General features: G+C 32.7%; 1 protein-coding gene across 6 annotated transcripts in view; it reads right to left on the reverse strand.

Annotated features, from left to right (window-relative positions):
* Positions 1 to 26407, reverse strand: part of FBXW7 (F-box and WD repeat domain containing 7) — a 154769-nt gene that overhangs the window by 43709 nt on the left and 84653 nt on the right. Inside the window, exon 1 of one of the 6 annotated variants that reach the window (XM_036425231.1) lies at positions 15407 to 15729. The exons of the other annotated variants lie outside the window; for them this stretch is intronic. Coding sequence (XP_036281124.1) covers positions 15407 to 15553 — 147 coding nt within the window. The 5' untranslated portion in view covers positions 15554 to 15729. Of the gene's footprint in view, positions 1 to 15406; positions 15730 to 26407 lie in introns of those variants that run through there. 6 annotated transcript variants of the gene reach the window in all.

Here is a 26407-nt window from a genome sequence, read left to right on the forward strand (position 1 = left end):
CTAAACAAAAACACCTTTCAATTTCTATGAACAGAATAACAGGCTGAGTTCCATTTCTATTAAAATTAAACTGAATACTGCATATCTTACATATAATTGCCTAGCTTTATTTTACTTGAGCTGCTTTTTACCACCATATTTTATTGAGAGAGATAGTATCAAGAAACACTACACTTAATGAAAAGGGTCAAAGGGCTAAGATCCCAGTAAAATACCTTTTATAAAAAATGATTGATAGTTATTTCAATTGCTATACTCATTTTGGTTTGGGGAATATGAAAAATGTGCAAGTAATAGTTTTAAAAACTGATACACTTTGTGTATACCATTCACTTCTAACTTTGAATGCAGACAGAACATACCTCATCTTAATCTTCAATGTGGTCAACACTGTACATATGGATTTCAAAACTGTCGTTGGCTTTCAACCTCTAATACACATTCTAGTGTTATATATCCAAGCTGAAGAATATTATTACATTGCCAAAAGCACATACATTTTTGTATACAAACATAGTCTGGAAGTTTTAAGCAAATATATTGACTACAAAATACAGTGCAAGACTATGAAAGATGCAAACTAATAGTACTGATGCTTTGAAATTATATTAAAGAGAAACAAAATACACTAAAATAAAAAGAGAAAAACAGAAAAAATTTCTGGAAGATATTGTGGTTGGCCATTTATTACTTTTCTGTATTAGAGTTAATTAATATTCTAAAAAGGTCTACAAAGGCTGAATAACCTCTTAAGCTCTGAATTCATGGCACTGACCTTAGACTTTCTCAGAATGATTTTTAATGCACTCTGTTATTAGTAAAAACCTGTTCAAACACATGCCCCATCTGCCAGCACCCCATCTGCAAGAGAGCTTCTTATTTTTGTAGACAGCACAACTTCTGCCTGTTTCCTTCTCTTCTCTACATACCAGCTGTATGGTAATGAGTATGGGCAGCTGAAAATACAGCATGATAACAAAGCTAATATGAAAATGGCAGAACAAGACTTCCCTTTCAATGAAGCACTTGCAGTATGAACATAGCAGATAAGCTAATAAACAGAAGTGGAGAGGGGGGAGAATTTTATTTGTGTGTATTGAGGGGAATGTCCTTGTGGGAGTATGTATGTAAAATATGGGGTTTCCACACAATTAAAAATAAAAAGTAGCACAGGGTTAAAAAAAAAAAAAAATCTAACTTTCTAAGTACTTTTGTTAAAATTTGTGAATCAATTCTTTAAATGTTTTTTAAAATCTCAATTCTTATATAATGATGCTATATCACGTACCATTTTAACAAACTATTTTTCAAAGATGTTAACAAGTATGTTCTATTTCCTAGCTAACTTATTTGGGGTCTTCAGGGGGAAAAATGGAGTCAGAACTTAAAATCATAATGGCAACTATTTGTTTAGACTTTTCGCAACTATTTGCTAGATGTTTTAGATAATCTGTGAATCAATAAATTCTATGTTTTTAATTCCTATACAGAAATTTAATTTTTTTAATTTAATGGTATTTGAAGCCAGCACATTCATTCTGAACATCTGAGAAAACAAAAAAATACTAAAGTGGCACATGTTACCTTCTTAATTGAGGTAGACATAATGGGGTTAATTTTTCCATATATGATGGTCATGATGAATGAATCTACATAAGTAGAACAAAATCACATTAATTTTTTATGTGCAGTATCTTTCCATTTGGAGATTAACAGTCATTCAGGAAATGGTTTAAGAAAAAGGACATTCAAAACTGATGCTGTATATTTTCACAATTTGAAGAAATTAAAATTGAAAATACTAATCATGGGTAGGTAAAAGAAATAAGTACCAATATATCAGAAGAATTAATTACAATATATATAAATTTTACCAATACATCTTCAAAAAGTATTTTGTGGGCTTCATAACAGTTATTAAGTTCTTATTACATAACTGTACTTTCTATAGGTTATTTCATTGTATCCTCACACCAACCCTACAAAGTAGATACTATTATCTCTACTTTATAGAAGAAATTTAAAAAGTGGTGGAGCTAAGAACCTAACCCCAGGTCTAATTGGTTCTATCACCTATGCTCTTAAGCACTCTGCTTCTGAAAGAAACTCCAGCAGGGCAAGGATGTGGGACTGTTTCTTCTCAGTTGTACTCCAAATGCCTAAAGCCATTCTTGACACATTGGAGATGTTGAAGAGACTGCATGGATAGATGGAAAAGATAACTACTCGGTTGTTTTTTAAGTGTAAAACACTTTCAATGAAAAAAATCTACTGTACAGTTTGCAATAACCCAAATTGTTTAAATATTGAAATAAATACTAAAGAATTTTAAAATTAGACTGCTTAGTAACGTAAGTTTTGTTCACCTGTCAGTTTGAAAAATTAAGACTTTATTTTTTTTAATTCTCATAATTAAACATTCATTTTAAAAGGGTGATACAAAATGAATAAGAATAAAATTGCACTGATTTTAGTATTTTACATATTTTCATAGATTGACTTGTCTTCATTTTTACTGTATAAGTATAAAAATGCAGTTTTCCTGTTAACAAGTTTAATTCATTCGTTGAATTCAAATATAAATCAAAGCCACGAAATCTTTTGTATAATATATATGAGAATAACAAATAATTCCAACTTAATGAAATAGCAACAATTATCCTTTAAAGAGACATACAGATGCATTTTCTCAGAAGAGCAAACTTTTAACAACACTTATGGATTTAAAAAAATTCAGACAAGATTTACAAAAACAGTCCTATACTGCCCCTACATGTTCAAACTCATAGTAACAATGATATTTTAAATTCTAAAGTGATAATGCAGAGATTTCTGTGGATTACTGAAGAGCTATTTAAGCTTAAATTCTTCCCAAGTGAACAATATGAAATCACCCACACATAAAAATGTAATTAAATATAGGAATAACCCATAAGTTTCAATTTTCATTTTTAATACTAGCAAGTAGAAATTTAAGAGGATTTCCTTCATTATCATATTATTTTTTCTCAAAACAAACTTCCTCATCATTACATGAAGATATCATAAAATAACCATAAACAAGTGGCTGACTAGCCATGTCTCTTTGGGTCAATATTAATGTATTAATGTCTGAGAAATACTTACTGTTGATTGTTTCCCCCCAGAACTAAATAAATATCAATAAAGTTTGTAAATATATACATAAGCACTTACATATATAGACACTACAAAAGTCACAAGAGAAACCTTTATTAAAGTAATATCAGATTTACTTTAAATTTTTTTTCTTTAATTATTTTACCTTTCACATTTTTAGGGATAATGCACTATATATGTAAATAAAGAGATGTGCTGCATCAATAGATACTTGTAAAAGGAAATAAATGAATTGTAATTTCTAACATCAGGAGTGTCATTGGATTTACCACAAATGGTAGTCCAACTGCTATTACTTCTACAATAAAATTTACATATTTACAAATCTTAAATTAGATCTTTCATCATTTGTATCTACCATAAATTATATCTATCATTATTTAACTGGTTCACAAATTAACTTATACAACTTTCCACAAGTCAGGGATAGGGTCAAGAACTTCAACTATGGCCCAGGAACAATCCAGAAAGAAATCACAGTGGTGAGTCTGATACGATATTAAAGATTGAAGTTACCTTGCAAAAACATGAAAAACAGAGTAAGATGGAATAATATTTAATCTATCAGAGCCTCAAAATAATATTCTATACTGAACATGATCTAACAGTATTTGAAAGCAAGTAGATCATACATTTCATACCAATATAATCCTACCAAGTCAGAGAAAGAGTATGTCTGTATATGTTTGCACATGTATATGGATATCCATATATACATAATGGAGAAACTATTACACAAATGACCACCGGCTGACTTAGAAATGAAAAGTGCATAATTGAATAAAGGAGTCTGGTGACACACTATACTGGAGCAGACCAAACATGCTGCCCATGTCTAGATAGAATTCTGAGTCACTAAGTTGTTAAAGTATATAAAGGTAGGATTTTTTTCCCCCCTGCTTTCTTCACTAATGCAACTTAAGTACCTAGACCTATGCCTTGCAATTAGCAGATACTTATTTGTTGAATGAATGAATAATCAATGTTCCTCTGGTTTTGATATGTGACCAAGAATGGGGACAATGAGCTAAGCCTCTCAGAGACAGAAAAGCATCCGTGTCCTTCTTCATAGAAGGTCTTCACCTTACTCATCTTTATTACACAAGCAACACACACAGGGAGTATGCCTAATATCTATTAGCAGAATTAAAACTAATTTAGTGGTGTTAATTTTCCATGGAAATACTGGGAGAAATAAAAATATGGCCAGGGATCCCATTCCTCATGTTAAGTGTAAATATGCTAACATGAATTAGACTATATGGAACTGCCTATAACTAGGTTAACACAATTTAGATATTCATTTATATAATGTATGTTGTTTTTTTAAAGCATTTAAATATTCATGTACTCAGGGATTTAAGATAAGACTTAGACTACTTTGACATTTCAAGTGTACTCATTTTTCATATGGGTGATTGCTGTAAAACTCAAAGGTCTGTAGAGTTATTTCCACAACTTTAGAGAAAACTGTGTTGCTGACTTCAGAACTTTTTTGAGTTTGGACAGTAATATGGTTCAAGTGAAGTGTATTATAGAACACTCCCAGTACATTAAACATTAATATTTTCACAGCAAAATGTAAGGATATTCAGGTAAATAATAAAAATGACTTTTTTGTCTCAGGATCAGATCTGGCTAACTTCAAAAAATTTAGTTCTCAGGGCTTTTTGTATCTGTGGTCTGCACACAAGTAACTGGATTTATTATTTCATACTTGTTTACCTTGCCAGAAGCTTAGTACTAAGTTTCTTTTTAACATATTTTTCTTTTGTCTCCCATATTACAAGTCTTAATATTGTTAGTTTCTGTAAAAAATAGCTTACAAATATAAATAGTCTTGCCGTGTGATGTTAAAATTACTAATCTATTTGTACAGATTGTTATCTATCAACAAAAGGGATAACAATTCATGTCAGTTATTTCTATGATGTAGTTGTAGATATATAAATCATACTGTAATTTGTTTCATATTCATATCTGACAACTGAGGCACAATCTAATTATTATCGGATGGCAAAAACAACTAGACAACAATGTTATCAGTAATTAGATATTGAGACCATCATAAATTGTGGAAGCAAAGTGAGGATTCCATATTTAAAAACACAGGGTTACATGGCAAGTAAACCCTTAAAACATCTGGAAACTGAGGATCCAGATGCTTACCCTGACCAGTATAGCAAGCAGTGTTCATGATGCTGGAGCCAGATGACTAAAGTAGAATCTTAGCTCCATCACTTACTAGCTTCAGGCAATTTATTTAACCTTCCTATGCTTCATATTCCTTATCTGTAAAATAGGATATTTTAAGGGTAGAAATGAGTTGATTTACATAAGTATTATTTATTTATTTTTTTAAATACATTTTATTGATTTTTTTTACAGAAAGGAAGGGAGAGGGACAGAGAGCTAGAAACATTGATGAGACAGAAACATCATAGATCAGCTGCCTCCTGCACACCCCCTACTGGGGATGTGCCCCCAACTGAGGTATATGCCCTTAACCAGAATTGAACCTGGGACCCTTCAGTCCGCAGGCATTCACTCTATCCACTGAGCCAAACCAGTTAGGGCTGCATAAGTATTTAGAATAGTGGCTTCCTTGCATCCCAAGTTAGACTATACTATTTTCCTATTTTATAGTCAACAAAATGTTAGCATTAACAGTTACTTTTCTGTTACCCTAAATTAGAATCCAAGCTCACTATTACAGTCACAGGTTCTAGAAAAGTTCCCAACTCTGTTCTAAGTGCTTGATACATATTTTTGAACTGATATTAATATTTATATATTCCATACTAAGACATAGTGAATAATCTGCAGTATAATTAACATGAAAACACAAGCTATGATCCCAAGTTCCTTCTGTCCATCATTTCTCTGATCATCTGGTTAGCAAGCATCCTTCATGTTACTGTGAAGCCTTTCCCCAGCCATTTGCATTGATACTTTGTGGAACCTGCTCATGCTCCCACCAGTTCTTTGTACATGGGCCCATTTAAGCAAGCATCCTTTTGTACTATAGGGTTTATTTATGATTTTACCACTAGACTATAAAATGCTTAAAACAATATGAGTTTTTCCTTTTTGCATATACACAGATAGAGGAGGTGAAAAATCATCTCCTTTTTATTTATAAGCAATGCCTTCCAAAGCGAGGAGTAAGGCTGCAAGAAACTACAATTTATATTATGTTTACTCATTATGTTTCTGCATGAGGCATGAAACATTCTTAAGAAAAAAAGATTAATAGGATCTAATCAATTAATTCCTTTATTGATCAAATAAGTAGTGATAATAAAGAATATTACATGATCTGAAAATGTCAATTTCCCCCGAAGTTCTGATAGAATATATGTGTAGGAAAAAAACTTAGAAAGTTACATTTCTAAAAAATCTGGCACCCCATTGAAATTTCTCTCCAAACTTGCTGATTCCATCACCTTGTTTTTCCTACTCTCCAATATACTGTAATAATTCTTCATTTCAGCATTTTCTGACATTTGGGGGCTATTGTAGATACTTAGAAGTACCACCTACATGACTACATCCTGTGTTTGTTTCTCCTTCATTTTCAAAATTGGTAAGTAGTAATTACTTTTAAAATTAAATGTCAAACTGTATATGAGATTAGTTAAATTTAGAAAAGAAAATATTGAAAATCACAGCTGCACAGTCATTTTAAAACATTTAGTAAACAAAAACACACCATAGTTTTAGAGTATGAAAAACTCCTTAAAGAATTTTCTGAATTTAATACACACTACAAAGAACTGATCATACAAATATTTATACTCATGTTTCCCTTCATATCACTGGGAGTATTAAAATATATTAAACTCTTTGAGTTCACAGTCTAATTGAGACCTGTTTGAAGTTGTCAAATAACACCATTGAGTAATACATATATGCTTAAGGGCCAAAGATAATGGCAACAATGACAGTATGTTCCATTAATGAAATGACAACAATGGTGGATGCAATCAGTGCCAGGAGAAAGGTTCTAACAGAGAAGGAAGCTAGACTGTGAAGTTACGGAAAAAGTCTAGAGAGACAGAGGTACAAATGTAACTATGGATACTGCATAGATTAGTAAGGAGAGCTTGATGCTGGCTTTTTAAGGGCTTTATTTTTCTCGTATATGTAAAAAAAATACATCTAATATTTCTACTTGGCTAAGATGTTGAGTTTCATGAAATGCCTTTCAGGCATCAAGACATTTTAGAAGAGGAGACTTGCTACAACTACTTTAAATGAGAATTAATCAAGGCTGGAATTAAAATTAAAAAAGGCAATCTGGGATTGGGGCTAAAGGCAAAACTATGTCAGAAATGTAAGACTAAGTAGTAGTGCCGTTAAGAAAAGGCAAGTATTTCTGGCAGCTGCTCTTGCTAGCACGAGAAGTTCTCTTGTAGTAGAGATTATTAATAGCAATATGCTTTGGGAGAGGCTGACATTTACACTTACAAATATCACACTAAAACCTCGAAATGTAAAAGAATAAACTAAGGTGACAAAATTTGATATAATCATAAGACTTACAGTAAAAACAATGTATTAAATAAATGATAAATCATGAAATTATACATGTGGATCATCTGTTTAGATAAAAATAGAGAGATAGTTTTAAAACTACTATGGGAAGAGTAGAAGAAACTTATAGTTTAAAATAACAGGTGGCAAGTCTATGCTAAATATTTTTTTCTAGAAAGAATAAAAAAATAAAATCACCATGAGCAACAAACTTACCTATTTACATATTGTCCTCATGAAGCTTTAAGTATAAACCCATCATTATTTTCTTACAATGAAAAAAATTTCCTCTGATGGAAAATGATAATGTGTAAAATCTACAAAACCTTGCCATGGTAGGAGTAACTTGGCTTAGAATATTATTTCTTTCTCTTTAAGAAACATTAGAAGTTCCTCATGCTGGTTTTTAATTGGGAAAATCTTTCTGGAAAACAATTTGGCAGTATTTAACAAGAATAAAAAAGTTCATACTTTTTGATCCAATAATTCTACTTGTAGATATCTGTATAAAGATTTATGTATAAAAGAATTCAAAGCAGGTCACTGGCCAAATGAACAACAGTAGGGAAATTATGATACATTCACATGGCAGATTATGCACATCTGAGCAACAGCCATAGGGAACCACTAGAATTAAAGTGCCAATTTTGCTTTCTTTTTTTAATTATTTACTTTAAATTTTTATTGAGCCTTGCTGGTGTCACTCAATTATTGAGTGAAGACATCGTTGAGTGACTACCTATGAACCACGAGGTCAGGGTTCGATTCCCAGTCAGGGTACATGCCCAGATTTAGGTTTCAATTTTCACTAAAGGGTGTACAGGAGGCAGCTGATCAAATATTCTCTTTCATCATTGATGTTTCTATCTCTCCCTCTCTCATCTCTGAAATTAACAAAAAATCTATTTTAAAAAAATTGCTATTGAGGTTATTTCTGAGCAGTGGAATTATTGATAATTTAGAAAATTGTGAAGAAATTTTTTTCTAAATTTATATATTGAGCATTTCTTGTGTTTATCAAGAGAAGTAAAAGATATTAATTAACGGAAGACAATAAAAATTCTCTATCACCATTCAACTCAGAAAACTTGAGGAATTAAAATTTATTAAATTCAGGAGGGTAATAACTCACAAATTTGCTGTACCAACAGAGCTTATGATATTCTACTTTTGGGCTATATACACAATTTTCATATAAATAAACATTTTATCATAAATAAATAGGGATGCTGTTTTATAAACAAAGGCAATACAACTGTTTGATAAAACTGACACCTTTGTTGAAATATACTAATGGGCTCAAAAATAGTCTATTAAAGGAGCATAACAGGTTAAAATGATATACAGCTTGAACTAACTGAAAATTACACATACAAAAACCAAGGCATGAATAAGATTTTGAATACAGGTTTGTCTATTGTCACCCTCACTGAGTAAACAATGAAGAAAAAACTTGAACTCAGAAGAGTACAAGCTAAGAGAGGTATAATATTGTTTTTACTTTTCATCACCTTTATCTTAGGTACTAATTGAGCAAATTGATGAGAATGATACCTCACTGCATACATGGTTAATGGTTCATCTGTCAGACATTGTTCTGAGTTGTTGCCTGCCTCACACAGACCCTGAAGTGTGACAAAGACTCGTTCCTTGACCAAACTCTAGTAAGTCTCCTCTGATTTCTTTTTCAAGAGGCCCTGTCCTTCAGCATGTTCTCAAGAGCCAAATTTTACCAAGAATCCTACTAAGTCAGTTTAACCAGAATCTCCCAACCTCCATATCTGACCAACCTCCATACCAGATCACCCTCCATATCTGCTGGGTTCCTCATCCTCCATCATCCTGCAGGTGATGTCTAACCGCTTTTTGGTTAAAATGATGTAGCCAGAATTCCCTGATGTTTCCTCTTAGCAATTTTCCATCCACTAACTCCCCCTGTGTTCCTTGGCTATAAATTCTTGCTTTTCTTTGTTGTATTTGGAGTTGAATCCAATCTCTCTTCCCTATCACCAAAATTCCTTTTAGTAATTTCTACCTATGGCGATAGCCCCCTAAATAAAGTCTGTCTTTAGCAAGTGTCATGAACCATTTTTTTCTTTAACCAGTTTCATTCCTCAGCTTACAAAAAGACAACAAACACTCATACTATTAAGTATTTCCAGTTTTTTATAACTATACTTATTGCATAATCTGTGGAATAACTTTATAAGTGAAACATCTTAAGAGATTACACACAATAAAAACCCTAAATTTATAATGGACTATGCTACTAAAAGTTATTTGTAGGTCAGCTGTTTGAATCTTTGAATGTATTTTCTCATAGAAACAATGTCAACAGTGATAGGCTCTCAGGCTTATTGTTACTAATGTAACAGTAATTAAAAAGTGCTAAATTTACAAGAAAAAATTTATAAAGGTTACAAAGTTAGTAGAAAGAGAATGACTACTACCTGTAGCATTAGAGAATCCTAGGATTAAGTACTGTAGACAGTGCCTGGGAAGGTACCTGGGTATTTCTTTAATTATTGTCAGCTGAACTCAGGGCTATAGACAGAGCCATGCCCTGGGAACATGCTTCCCCAAAAAGGCTGGACATATTATCAGTACTGACTCTTAAACTTTGCCCAGGTGTCTATGATATGTAAATCCAGGCAAGCACCAGGAATGCTAGGCCCTACTCAATAATGCAAATAAGCTCCTTTGATCCTAAGTTTTGGTGATACTTCCTGGTATTTGTAGATATAAAAATAAATGCTCTGTGTGGGCTGGGGTCTCTGCCTCTCCATCAGAGAGGATGGTATCCCACCTGGCTCCCAGCTTTGTTTCTATATTTCTATCTGGTCTCTTTCTTTCTTTTATATCTTAATCCCCAGCTCCTCCACTCAGGAAACGGACCCGTTCCTTTTCTGTGCTGGACACAGAAAAGAAAGAAACACCCTAAATTACCAGCTTTACTATTTACCAAGAAAATTTAAGGAAAGTTAACTTGTTTGAGCTTTAGTTTTTTAGTCTAATGAAGGAAAATATTACCTAACTCACGTTATTAAACTAACATTTAAATCATTTAAAGATTAACTGAGTTAAATACACAAAATAGCTAGGACAGTGTGTAGGATACATGGTAGGTTCTTTTTAAATGACAGCAATTACTAATAGCATTGTTATACTAATACTGTACATTAAGAAGGGAAATAATAAGCAGTATGTTAAAATCCTAGTGATAAGACACACAAAGATTTTTCTCTATTTAACTACAAAAGAGTAAGAAGAGCAGATGAGGGTTTTAAATAAAATGAAAGGCTTAAGGCTCTATCAATATCACACCTAAAAATTTTACCATAAACTGAAACTTACATACAAGCAAAAAGATGTATGCATAGATTTAATGAGTATTACTGTAATCATAAAAAATAACTTTTCTGTAAATAAAGTTTTATTAAAACAGGCATGTCCATTCACCAAGTATTGTCTACATCTGCTCTAATGGCAGAGCTAAGTAGTAGTTCTGATAGTGACTTATATGGTTCATAAAGTCTGAAATATGTAATGGTCCCTTTGCAAAAAAGTTTATAGACCCCTGATTTAAGTTAATCTTCAGTGATAACAACACACAAGAGTGAGATTAACATTTCCTCAAATGATACAAATATATGATTTTAATTTTATTCCTATTTTCACTTAAAAGAAAAAATTTAAATATACTATTGTAAAAAAAAACTTGATATGGAATACAATGATTACAAAATTATTTCCAACCAACAGAAATCCAGTCATATATTTCATTGCTGCCTGAGCTCTTGGGTTTCAAGTGAACCAGTATTCGTCCCACATTGTCCCCATCTCACCTCTCTGCCACTCTCAGCAGCTTTACCCTGTTCGCTAAATCAGATGTGTTGTCAATGCTTATGGACATACAATCACTATGTTGTTCAAACTCAAAAATATATAAGGCATTCTAAAAGCAATATTTGTCTATAAACCAGCACAGTCAACCAAGTTATCTTAAAAAGTCCTATATAAATCAATAATTGCATGCCACTTAGAACTCTCCACCATATTAGTAACATTAAAGAATAACCTTACTAAAATATCCTAAATGATTTAAAGACTCCAACAAAAACAAAATGAATTAAGAAATTAGATTTAAGCAATGAAGTGCATTTTCTTTCAACATATTATTTTTAATTGTAAAACAGCATTGTTTTTATCACTTAAAAAAATTGTTGCCAGGAAAGCTATAAAATTCTATCAAAGCTGTAATATTAGTTTATGTATTTTTAAAATGTAGAAAAACAATGTATCTTAAGATTTAAGCACTACACTATTACTACAACTAAACATTCCAATTTAAAAAAAAAAATTTTTTTTTTTAGAGATTTTATAGATTAAAGAATTTTCTCCTGTAAAATTTCTCTTTCTTAAAGGACAATCAATTATTTTTAAAAGAAAAAGTTAGGTACTCAACTAGTATTTTCAAATTTTCTTGATATTGAGACTTACCTATAGGACTTTAAAAATTAGAGATAGATCCTTGACCTCTTAAAAAAGACTATCCAAAAGAAGAAACAGATAGTCTTCTTAAATAAGACTATCCAAAAGAAGAAACAGATAGTCTTCTTAAATAAGACTATCCAAAAGAAGAAACCTAGATTCTGTATTTTTAACAAGTATTCTAGGTGATACTTATAATCAAGTATGTCTGAGCAAATATAAGTAAACTAGATGGCTGGTGCATGAAATTTGTGCACTGAGGGGGAAGAGGGGAGGAGAGAGAGGGATCCCTCAACCCAAACTGCACACTCTCATAGTCTGGGAGCCATCAGTCGGACATCCTTAGCACTTCCACGGAGGTGTGAGAGGCTCCCACCACTGTTGCTGCACTAGCCAGCCATGAGCCCAGCCACTGGCTGAATGGCACTCCCCCTGTGGGAGCATACTGACCATCAAGGGATAGCTCCTGCATTGAGCATCTGCCACCTGGTGGTCAGTGTATGTCATAGCGACCGGTTGTTCTGCTGTTCAGTCAATTTGCATATTAGCCTTTTTTATATAGTATTATGAGGATCTTAAGACTAAAACACTTTTTTTTTTTTTTTAGGTAACTGATTAATAGCTAGATTGCTATTTCTTTACTGTTGTTAGTATTAAGTCCAAAGTATCTATATAATAAAAGCCTAAGCAACTGTTATGATGGAATGACTAAAATAACTGGTTGCTATGATGGACAATGACCACCAGGGGGCGGATGCTCAATGCAGGAGTTGCCCCCTGGTTGTCAGTGCACTCCCACAGGGGGAGCACTGCTCAGCTAGAAGCCAGGCTACCCTGCGGGGAGCAGGCCTAAGCCGGTAGGCAGAAATCCCCGGAGGGGTCCTGGACTGCGAGAGGGCGCAGGCCAGGCTGAGGTACCCCCCCCCCCTCAATGCATGAATTTTGTTCACCAGGCCTCTAGTCTCTAATAAAAAACTAGAATAATTCAAACAATAATAATAGACTATCAGTACTAACATTATACTTAATAATGATATTAATGGATTTCCTGAAAACACTCTAAAGATATAAATTGAAGTTGTAATTTTAACAATTACTTTAAAAATTTTTTACAATCTTCAAAGTTATTTTATTGTGCAAACATTAAGAGGCCCAATGTCTATGATGGAGAGACAATATCATGTTTTTCGAATTTTAATAGTTCAGGACTACATACAGTCTTACCAAGGTCGTTGTACTTTCCATTAGCTCACTACTTGGAAGAAATGATGGCTTACAAAAAATCTGCTTTATGTATTGTGTATTTAACAATCTGCTTGAAAGTACTTATAATTAATGTAAAAGATAAATGGGATGCTTGACACAAAAAGATTAATTATATATCACACCAAAAGTTTCTTTTAAATTTTTGATTTAAAAAAATCCATTTTAAAAATGTCTATCATTAACTTTACCAAGGAAAAGTTAAATTAAATAGCAAAGAGCATGTGAATTAATTTAATGCTACCTAAATAATCCAGTTGCAAAATGGAAAGAGGGAGGATATAATTATACTATCCCTCTAACATTTCTAGTAGTCAAGTCAATGAGTTATGCAATAGTTATTTGCAGGCAGGTAGTCTAAACTGAATGTGTTAACTTTGTTTTTAACTATCTTCTGAAAATTTTTCTAGTATACATTATTTTTTCAAATTTAGTCCCCTTCTATTATTAAAAATCCCAGGCTATAATTTAATATAACATAGTAACCTAGAAAAGTCAAACTGAATAGTGACCTTAGGAAGCCCTGAGGGAAAATCTTAAAGTTCTCTCTTAATTTTTAAAACGAAGTATCTTTATTGTTAGAATCTTAGTCCTTTTATTAAAAAACCCACATTTCTTTCCCTTAATTAAAAAATGTGCTTGTATTGGTATTTTCTTTTATAGAAGTATTAAAATAACAAGCTAATTTATTAATGACTTTAAAGCTATTAGAGGCCTGTGTGTAAACGCTTAAATCAGAGCAGTGACCTCATTCAGAAGTTACAAAAGCGACAAACTGAAAGAAGATAAAATAAAAGAAATACTTTCTGAAAACAAGGTAGAAAAGAAAATAAGAGTGATAGAGATATTTGTATTCCATTGTCAATGTTTACACTGTATCACATTTAAACTGTATTACATTTAAATGTTTTTTAACATGGCTACTACTTGTTTGGAATACAACTAGAAACTAATCAAAAGGAACTAAGATAATAAAAAACATATTTTACGAAGGTTATTTAAGTCCCAAGGAAATAGAAGATTCTCCTTACTAAGAAGAAAAAAATATTTTTCACGAGTTATGAGTTAATTTACTTGTTTAATAGAATGTTTCCCCTTTAATTAAACAAGGTTTTTAAAAAGGGTACTAAAATACTAATAGTACTGATATATGCAAACACTCATTTAATCTCAGACAAGTTTTTTTTTTAAATGCATTCAGAACCATAAACATATTTTAGATCTAAAAATAAAGCAGTCTAGTTGATATTTCAAAATGGATATAGAGAAAATACAACGAAACTGTTCATATTAACAAGCTCAAAATTTGGTGGGGAGAGAGGGCAAAACACCCTGAAAAAACATCCAATAGATCATAACTTGATTATACATTAGCACAAGTTCTACAAGACATTTGTTAGTTCAGGACTGTCTATATATAAACTGTTATCATAACTGCCACACAATGGCACGTTATTTTTATTTTACACAACAGCAAAAAGTAATGACTCTATTATGTTAAGTTTGAATTTAAGAAATAGCAATTTAAAAATAATACAGCTTCAAGTGCCAAATAAAGCTATGGAACTTGGAATACTCTTTACAAGAGCTAAATGCTGTAACTCCCATGTATATATAAAGAGAATACCACCAGGTTTTTGCTTTTCCCACAAAATAACAACTACAAATTTTGGATTTTAGTATTTGCCAACATATTTCAAAACATACTTGTTATAGTTACCAACTTAAAATAAGAAGTCTAATATCATAAAAAAAAAAAAAAAACGGAAGAGAGATAAAGGTGGATTGGGTAACCTTGCCCTCAAGGCTCTCTATCATATTAATAAAACTATCACATATAAGTTTTTGCTGGCTACATAATGTACGGAGAGTTTTAGTTATGAAAAATCAATTGAAAATTGAAACATTTCTTTACTAAAGGAGGCAGAAGTATTTCTTTGCAACAAATATTCCTATTTTTCAAATGTGTACGACTTACCCGTCTTCGACAGAAGGGGAGGCCTTGGGCAATGATGCTAATGCTGAATATCTTCATCACAGTTTGGTGTGGTAGAGGCTCTTTGGCACTTTTAAAATCAACAGGAACCAAGCCATGGTTTAGGGTAGTTTTCCCCAGTTTGGACATTTTAAAACTCTTCCTCGTTGATGAATACCCTCTACATGCAATACAGGCACATTACTAAAAATTCTAACCACCAAATTAAAATATAATTTTCTATTGAAAAAAGAAAAGAAAGGCTGAGAAGCCAAGGCCTGCTGCTTTTGTCTTTCAACCTTCTCCTACCAAATGTCCTGACCTGTCTGAGGCTTGGTGAAGTGCAAACTATCCTAGAATAGCCAGGAATTATAAACTACTGAAGTGAAAGCTCCTGCTCCTGCCAGTCAAACAGCTGGTGAACCTCCCATACACAGTCAGTAATGTGAATACAACTGAAACAGGGCTGTGCTGTAAAGGCCCTTTTAAAACTCCTCCAACTACTAATGTAGGTATTCATTCCCTAGTAAGTGAAAGTAAAGTTTCTTTACAAAAATAAAAAAAAATAAACATGTGTTTACTCATGAATATCTAAGCCTTTTTTGCCCAAATAGCAGCATTAATATTTTAGGAATGTTTTGGATTATGCTTCAAATTCAAGGATAGCACTTATGCATGCTCAAAAAATAGATATACATATTTGTTCTATCTTACATATATTCAGTATGAGCACTGTATTTTCAAGTGTTCGTCTTAAGCATGCTTTTTCTTTTTCCATACATACCATTCTCTATCTCATACTCAGTAAGAAATTGAATTGACTTGAGATCTCTATAGCTATTAATATGCATTTCAGGTTAATCTTTACAGTAGATGCTTTAGTTGTTTGCAAATTTCAATCGCTACAATTCTGAAAAACTCAGTGATTCCATGTAAAAGTACAAGAGGCATGTGTTGTGACTTACTAAGGATATTTAAAAAATAAGTATTTATAGATGCAACCTGTGATGAGGAATAATCCTAGTAAAATGAATACTATCTAACCAGTTCATTGCCAATCTTTAGTGGCTAGTTTCACCAGCATACTAAGGTCATACAAGCCTTTTTTAAAACATAGAGAGAGATGTGGTGCACAATCTATTCCTCAAGAACCTTCAATGGCTCCCAATGCCTAAGATGAAATCTCCCCACTAAGTGGCCCCAAACTAATCTTTCCATCATTATCTAAAATACTAGAGGCCCAGTGCATGAAATTCGTGCGTTGGGGGGGGGGGGGACCCTCAGGCCAGCCTGCACTCTCTCCAATCTGGGACCCCTCGAAGGATGTCCAACTGTCCATAGGTTAGGCCTAAACGGCAGTCAGACATCCCTCTCACAATCTAGGACTGTTGGCTCTCAACTGCTGGCTTGCCTGCCTTCCTGATTGCCCCTAACTTCTTCTGCCTACCAGCCTGATCACCCCTAACCACTCTCCTGCCAGCTTGATTGATGCCTAACTGCTCCCCTGCCAGCCTGTTTGCCCCTAACTACCCTCCCTGCAGGCCTGGTCCCTCCCAGCTGCTCTCCCTTGCAAGCCTGGGTCTCCCCCAACTGCCCTTCCTTGCAGGCCCAGTTGCTTCCAAATTCCCTCCTCTGCTAGCCTGGTCCCTCCCAACTGCCCTCCCCTGCTGGCCATCTTTTGGTGGTCATCTTGTGTCCACATGGGGGCAGCCTCTTGTGTGTTGGAGTGATGATCAATTTGCATATTACTCTTTTATTAGATAGGATTTCCCTAAATTAATACTTATACCATGGCAAACTTTATACTACATTTCATATTCAAACCCGTGAAGTAAACAGTTACAAAGATGAAAAGAAAAAAAAGTCAGTGTGAAAATTAATAGGTAGTAGGGTTTTGTTGATGTTGTTTTATAATCCTCACCTGAGGATATTTTTCTCATTAATTTCTTAAGAGTGGAAGGGAGGGAGAGAGATTTATCGATTGGCTGTCTCCCCATGTGGCTCGAGCCTGCAACCAAGGTATGGGCCCTTAATCGGAATTGAACCCATGACCCTTCAGGCCAACCATTGAGCCAAACTGGCTAGGGTGGTAGTAGTTTTAATAGACAGCAGATACAGATGTAAACTATCTGTTCACAATGGTTTGCTTTCTTTTTCTATTCTATGTTCTTCTTTCAATAGTCACTCATCTCTTTATCTCTCCTTTCAAGAGCTTTTATGGATCTTTATAGCGTGCATTTAGGATGTGAAATGGAGGGAATTAAAAACAAGAATGCCAGAGTGGATGATTTCCTTTCTAACTTTGGAGAGATCTGTCTTACTAAATATAAAGTGAGCTGCTGGAAAGCCGATACATACACAAGAAATACTCCCAATCCTACCATGATACTACTTTCTTAAAGTATAACTTTCTCTTATACCACAATTTAAAATGTAGTTAAAAATGCAAAACCATTAGCAAAGGTGACATATTTAACTACACAAAAGTAAACAACTGAATTTCTCCAAAGAAGATATACAAATGACCAATAAGCACATGTAAAGATTCTCAATGTCATTAATCATTAGGGAAATTTTAAATCAAAACCAGAATAAACCACCAATGTCCACCCATTAATGAACACTAAAACACCATTGATGAATACCCATTACCATGACTATTAAAAAACAAACGGGGAGGGAGAGAGGAGAGAAAATAGAAAATGCTGGCAAGGATATAGAGAAATTGTCCATCACTGGTAGGAATGTAAAATGGATGTAGCCACTGTGGAAAATGGTCCAGTGGTTTCTTAAAAATTACCATATTATCCAGCAATTTGCTTTTAGATATATATCCAAGAGAATTGAAAGAGGAGGCTCAAACAGATAGCTGTACACCCATGTTCATAGCAGCATTATTCTCAATAGCCAAGCAGTGGGAGCAACCCAGGTAACCAATGATGGATGAATGGGTTAGCAAAATGTGGTATATACATACAATGTGGTATTATTCAGCTTTCTGACACATGCTACAACATGAATGAACCTTGAAGATATAATACTAAGTGAAGGAAGTCAGTGAAAAAAGGACAAACATTACATGATTCTACTTATATGAGGTAACTAAGCAGTTATATCCATAGAGACAGAAAGTAGATAGCTGGTTGGTTGCCAGGAGCTAGGGGAAGATGGGAATGCGGAGTTATTATTTAAAGGGTACAGAGGTTCAGTTGAAGAAGATGAAACAGTTCTGAAGATAGTAGTGATGGCTGCACAACTTTGTGAATGTACTTCATGCCACTAAATTGCATTCTTAAACTTGATTAAAATGGTAAATTTTATGTTATGTACATTTAACCACAATAAAAAAATTTTTGTTTTAATAAAAAAGGGAAATAACTAAGGATATAACCATAATCACCAAAAACAAAAACCCCAAAGGAAATCTAAGCACTGAAAACAGGATACTGAAAATCTGTAGGATGGGATGGTAGAAAAAGGTGAGTCAGATATCTAAGATAGTCAAGTCTTCAGCCCCACTAGACTACTACTTTGTCTCATTCTAGTCTCAACATCTCCACTGATACTCACTGTATTTTTTAGCATAACAATAATGTTTTTTTGTGTACTATGTAACAAAACCTTCAAATATATTGTCTTATTCTCCTTACTAGAAAAAATTTTTTGAAGTAGCTCTCACAGAATGCTGCCTCTCCAAGTCACAATCAATATCTACTTTGTTATATCTTTGAAATTAGTTAACCCCTCAAAATTCTTTTCTATGAACCACATAGAAGTATAATTTAAACTGTTATTTCAAAGCAGAAAAATTACAAGAGAGTATTATATTCCTCCAGTTTAACACATGCATTCTGCACAGAAAAATGAACCAAACTTATCAACTCCAAATTTAGCTTTCACGTAATCCAATAGTTAATTAACAACATACTAAAAATATTAAATTTTTTACTTTTATATTTAAAAGCCCTCAAAAAATTTTATAGTAACATATAGATAATTTAAAGATAAGGAAGATCAGCCCAGCCAGTGTGGCTCAGTGACTGAACATCAACTTATGAACCAGGAGTTCACAATTCGATTCCCAGTCAGGGCACATGATGGAGTTTAGGCTCAATCTCCAACTGTGACTGTGCAGGAAGCAGCCAATCAATGATTCTCCCTCATCGTTGATGTTTCTCTCTCCCTCTCCCATCCTCTCTAAAATCAATAAAAATACACTTTAGAAAACAAAGATCATGAAGCTCTCTAATCTCTCTGGAGTCTGATTCTAAGGAGGGAGGAAAATCTGGAATTGAAAGAATTTGGATTGGGAAAATTAAAACTAAAATCAAGTATTCATTTTTCTGCTTGTAAGAGAACAGTAATTCTTACAAGGTAAGAATTCATTTTCAAGAAGTTGTTTATGATTATAATAGGAGTGAAAAACTAAGGCTTGTTTCTACTAGTATGTCAAATGTTGTGTTTTACACTGAATGCCAAGTTCTGGTAAACACAAAGCAGTGATATTCTAATGCAACCTCAATTTAAAAAAATCAGTAAATAGCTGCCCTCAACTGGACAGTATAGAGCATTGCAACTCTAGCAAACCAAACACTACGTCAAATTATGTCTACAACATATATTTTTTTTAAAAGAGACATTAAGAGTGATTGCACAAAATGAGTGCTAATTTCCAAATGTCTATCCTACCACATTTCATCTTTTGTGGAACATTCATTCAGTACTTCTAAAGCAATGTTCTCAATCAGCATAGAAACATTTGAAATACCAAATCTTCAAATACAGAAGAAAACCCTAGTCAATGAGGGAAATCATGGAGAGAACCCCAATTGTTGATACTTTAAAATGTAGCTAGTTCCATGTGTTCAAGAAAAAAATAAATCATAATTCCAATTATACTTATTAAAACATTTAAGAAACTCTTAATTATTAACTTCCTCCTCCCAAACTAAGACTTTTCAAAACAGACAAGCTCTTTTTGAGATACCAACAAATATTGAGGAAGTATAACATAGCAGGCAGGAACACAGACAGCAGGACCAAATTGCCTTAGTCCAAAGTCTACTTACTGATGGTACAACCTTAAATCAGTGGTTCTTAACCTTTCTAATGCCGCGAACCTTTAATACAGTTCCTCATGTTGTGGTTACTCCCAACCATAAAATTATTTTTGTTGCTACTTCATAACTGTAATTTTGCTAGTTATGAATCGTAATGTAAATATCTGTGTTTTCCAATGGTCTTAGGTGACCCTGTTAGCGGTTCTCAACCTGTGTCACAACCCACAGGTTGAGAATCGCTGCTATAGAACTTAAGACCATCGAAAAACACAGGATTGTTAAGAGGATTAAATCAGTTAATGTAAGTGAGGCACCTAGATTAACGCTTCATATCTAGTAAGTGTTTTATAGATTACATTTCATTTTAAAAGTCACTAGGAATGTAGGCAGAGATTCTAAAATCTACCTGTAACAACTTTGCAGTAAAATATTTAACACATAATCATCTACAACTTTTAGAAAGACTCCCACAATTCTGTCAAAAGTTTTACCTAAAAATGAAGATGTAGTATCATAGCATTCAAGATTCTAGACATCACCAACTATCCATCCAATATCTCAACATGGGGTAATATACGATAAAGAGGTATTCTGCTTCCTGGTTTTCCTCCTTCTAAGAATTTGCCTTAATCAGATGATTATATATAAATGCTACATGCAACAAAATATCATCAAAATGTTATTTCTAAAACATAATACAGTTGCATATACTCCAATTCTCTTACAACAACAAAAAGAATACAGCAGTTTATTCTGGATTTTGACCTTTCCTTTCATTCATTATGATACAGAAAGCTAGGATTTAACTGCTCTTGACCAAAGGCCTAAGAGTGGCATAAAGATTTTCCATTTTTCAAAAACTATTTTTGATGAGCTAAAATAAATCACTTGGAAGATACAAGTTTACCGACAAGTATGAATGATTTTAAATCAAGAGTTTTCAAAGGCTCACATCAAAAACTTTTGAAAAGGAGAATAGTATATGCTATTTACACTCAATATTATGTCTGTGAATTTAAGTAGCACAAGATTTACTCTTTTACAGAAAAAGAAAAAATTCCAGATGCTGACATTGTATCACTACTAAAATACAATAAACTAGAATCAATACATTTTTGAGACAAGAATATGCTATTACAAAGAGATGTAGAATCTTTTATTCGAAGATATAGAGTGAAACGGACTATTCTTTATAATCTCTAGTTGTAAGTCACTGTTTCAGTCCTTGCTAACACCTTAGATATCAGAGTGTTAAAGTATCTCCCTAAGTCTAAGCAATTCATGTTCAAAGACAGAGAGTAATCTAAGCATAGTGGAAAACAATATCAATCCAGAAATTAAGTTCTTTGTTTAATGATAAACTGCCAAGCTTTCATTAGGAACAAGTTGCAAACACTATATCATTACTTCAATTGTAGAAACAAAAGTACAATTAGATTCAGTATGAAAGAAAGATGTAAATATATGACATTCTGTTTAAAGTTTTATTATTCATAAAAGGCATAAGTCAAATAAATAAAAATCTTTTATAAAAATTAAAGTCACGTTCAAAGCAAGTCCTTCAAAAGTTCTAAAAACCATTTAAATGCTTTAAGACATTAAAAGTGTTCACGAAAAAAGATTACAACTTTCAGCTATAATGTATTTGAGATATTACATTCATATAAGTATTTTATAGGTCAAAACATATTACTGTATTTCCCTGATAACTTTCTTTTTCCAGGCAAAAAGGCCACTCCTAAGTACTTAAAAGAAATTAGCTTGGGTAATGAAGCAGTACATACAGTTTATACCGGTAAAAGTGCTATAAAAATGTGACCTGGCAATTAGACAGTTGCAAAATAAAAGTACTGCATATATATAAAAATAAAACTGCTACAATACCAGGTTGATAAAATATTGTAATTGCTGTGATGTATAATCAAGGTCTGATTATTGCTGGACATTTAGATTGTTTCTGAATTCTCTTGGTAATTTCCAGTTATTTCCAAAAAATACTGGGTGAATTTTTTAAAGTTTATCTTTATTGTTGAAAGTATTACAGATGTTCCCCTTTTTTTCCCCATTGACCTCTTCCTACCCCATACCCACCCCACCCCCACCCCCCAGGCCTTCACCACACTACTGTCTGTGTCCATGGGCTATATGATCTCTGGTTAATCACTTATCCGCAGTGGGTGAATTTTAAGTTTCAGCTCCTCCACTAACCAATGACCTAGATAAGTCTCTTAACGTGTCTCAGGTTTCAGACTTCTAGAATAAGGAGGTTAGAATAAGGAGATGATTGTGAATGAAGTCCCTTGCAGCTATAAGAATAGCAATACTACTAAGTATGGAGTCTTACTGTAATGTGTTAGATTGTCAATTTGGTGAGTCTTTATTATAGTTCAGTTAATAGTATAGTTTTACAAACTATAAAGAAAATTCACTGCTTCAATTCATTTGTATGTAACTTCTAAAAATAGACCTCTATCCCTGTGATGTGAATATTAATGTCGCTTAATTAGAAAACATTTTTATTTGGAAAAAAGATATAGGCATAAATGATTTTTTTTATAAAAATTATTTTAAAAGATGAAATTTTAAAAATTCAAGAATTTTTTATTCCATACTATACCATTATATGTATTTCCTTTCCTATCTACCACAGTTGCCTAAACAGTGACATAAGAGTATATTTGTTAGTTTTTTTTAGTAAACTTTGGATTTTATTACATATTTGTGTCTAACTTTTGTTGTTAACATTAAAATGACATTTTTCCTCATTCTTTCATTAAGCATTTAAAGAAATATTTGAGAGAAAATGGAAGTCCAACTATTGGGTTGAATTTATTAAGTATTTCAGAAATGCCCAGTATAAAGTCTCAATGACTATAACATAATTTAAGTTTAATTCTTATAATCTTTGTTGGGTTACCCCAGCTGTTAATTGGTCTTACACAGCTGCTCACCAAGAATTTAGTTGATGGTTATTATAGTTATACCTTTAGTCAACTATGACAAAAATGACAAAGTAATTATTGGTATTTCAGTAATGCAAAAGCCTCATGTGATGACAGAATAAGTGATTTAAAGCAACTTAATTTTATACAATTCTCAAAATATAACTTAATTGTAAGGACACAAAAAATTTTTTAATATCAGGTTTTTAAGGTCCCTCATCTAAGTTACTTTTATGCACACATTTAAGCATAAAAGAGTCATTAACTTCAGTTAAACTAAATGTTACTTATCAATTATTTATTTTTCCTGTAAAATTTTTAAGTCTGTTGCAGGCCAGATAATCATCAATAAGGGTATAAAACCAATAATTCTTTAAACACAGAAAATACAGCAGGTGGTTTTCCTATATAACTTTTAAAAAATTAAGTTATAATGCAGAAAGTTCACCAAAGTGATATTTTAACATTTTATATGATTTTATTCTATGAAGAATACAAAACTAAACTTATAAAAAGTGTTGACAATTTTAAAAAGTAAAATAGTAAGAGGGAAGATAATTGTTTCCTACACTGTTGCATTTTTATGCAATTGTAAATAAAAATAAGTTATTTTAAGTGAAATAAACTTAGTTCCGCAACTTCATTTATATAATTTTTAGTAACATGCTGGAGAAGCATGTGAGATTTATCAAAATACACTAAATATTAATAAATGTTTCACTGAAAAATATTCTCTTTTCAATATTCACTTCATCAAATTTAAGTATGAATTACTTTTACAATAAAAAATACTTTCAGTATAGAAGCTCTAGAAAATGCATATATATGTAGGGCCTCATTGTTGGATGAGCTGACAGCTAATACAACTGGATTTTTATATTGTCAAAATTATATATTCAAGGAAATGCATTGTCTGATAAACATCAACATTAATTTTATAGGTAAGTTTACATTAAACTGACTGTTTTTATCCTTTCCAATAAATAAAACATTAACTGATATCAAGAAAGTTTAAAAACAAAGAAAAATCCCTATAATTCTTGATTATGCCTGAAACAGAGATCAATAGCTGATATAAAGGAAGTTTGCAACTACAGGACTAAGAAAGTACAAATGTACTTTTTCAGATTGGTACAATGATGTGGGGAAAGGATTAAACACTGACAGAATTCCTAGTAGATCATGCTTTATTCCACTTAAAATATCAAGCAAGACTGTGAGGTATTATTATCCTACATTTTACAGAGAAGGAAACTGAGGCTCAGAAAGGCTTAAAACTGCCTAAGTTATTTATTACAGCTGGAAGGCAGTAGAGTTGAGATTTCTACCATAGCATATCTGATTCCTAAATTCATGCTTTTGTAATAGAACATATTTTTATTCTATAGGATGTTAAGCCTAGCCTATTTGTGTTACTTTCTAATCTAGTTGGAGATTTGTTATTATATATTTCAGATATGTAAGTTTGTCAGATAACTGAGTTCTAGATAACTGAAATAAAATATTACATAAGACTTATTATACAACATTTGTAGTCTGGTTTAATGAGCCTAACTTTTATAAAGTCAAAATGAAAAAAAAAAATTATAATAGCAGCACTGGCCAGGTGGCTCAGTTGGTTGGGGCATCATCCTGTACACCACAAGGTTGTGGATTCGATTCCCGGTCATGAATTATACCCAGGGTTTGACCCTGGTGAGGGTGCACATGGGAGGCAGCCGATTGATGTTCCTCTTCCACATCAATGTTTCTCCCACACCTTCCTATGTTTCTCAAGTCAGTAAAAATATATCTTCAGATAAGAATTAAAAAAAATTCTAAGAGCAATATTATTACCTCCTACGGCAAATTGTTTCTCTCTCAAAGATTGCACTGCAATATTCCCTATCTCACATGCTCTTCTTACAATAGTCTCCCATTGGGAGGTGGAGTCTGTTTCAACCAAGAGAGAATGTAAAAATCCATTATGTGATTTCCTAGGCTAAATAACGTTTCTGGCCTCTAGTACCTCTTGGTCATATCCTATAAACTGTGATATGGAGAAGTGAGGCTAAAATTTTATTTCTGGTTGGAAATCATTCCAGTGTAGTCAAGGCATCACTGATGGAGATTAGTTATAAAATAAGTAGTATTTTAGAAATATCTATAGTACTCATACAAACCTGATTTTCCCAAACCTTCAGACTTTTGAGGGAATCTAAGAGATCTTTTTACCTTTATAAAATACCACATATCATCAATTCTGCACTCGCACCTTCCCCATTAACCTTTCTGAATGAAATGCCCTTAGAATGAAAGTATGCATTTAGCACAGTAATGTGCGCCACACCTTCTTTGTGCTGCTCCCATAAAAGCTAGTATCAAATAGTGGCACATCTTAAAAGAGAAATGGCCATTCTTTCAGAACTCAATAATATTGCTAAATTCAACCAAATTTTAACTACTAATATTCTCTCCAGATACACATCCAAAAGGCAGTTTTAATGTCTTCAATCCATCAATAATACTTAATATCTCTCTCTCTTTCTTGAGAAAAGAGCAGTTCCGGTGTTTTTCATCATATCCAATACTGATCTCTCTCTTTTTTTTATTTTTTATTTGTTTACCCTTGACCATTTAACCTTCACTCACCAAGTAGATTGTGCCATTAAGAGCTAATTTCATTACCTGTGCAAAAAGATCAGAATTCAAGCTCAGTGTTTAATCACTTAAACTCATGTTAATCTGTCAAAATACAGCAAATGATAGTGATACAAAACACACATACACACACACACACACACACACACACACTCACACAAAATGTAACTACCAGTTTGAAAATACCACTATCATAGCAATGACTTTAAATTGTGTTCATCAATATTCACGAGGACTAAGTCATCAGTAAAACTGAGAACTAAAGATAGAAGTTTAGTAACTTCATTATAATAAGTAATTTGAAGAAATGATTTAAGATATTAAAATTAACAAATTCAAGGAAGAAAAACTCAAAAGATAAA

This window comes from Pipistrellus kuhlii, unplaced genomic scaffold (assembly GCF_014108245.1).
Source record: "Pipistrellus kuhlii isolate mPipKuh1 unplaced genomic scaffold, mPipKuh1.p scaffold_m20_p_8, whole genome shotgun sequence".
Classification (NCBI taxonomy): Eukaryota; Metazoa; Chordata; class Mammalia; order Chiroptera; family Vespertilionidae; genus Pipistrellus; species Pipistrellus kuhlii.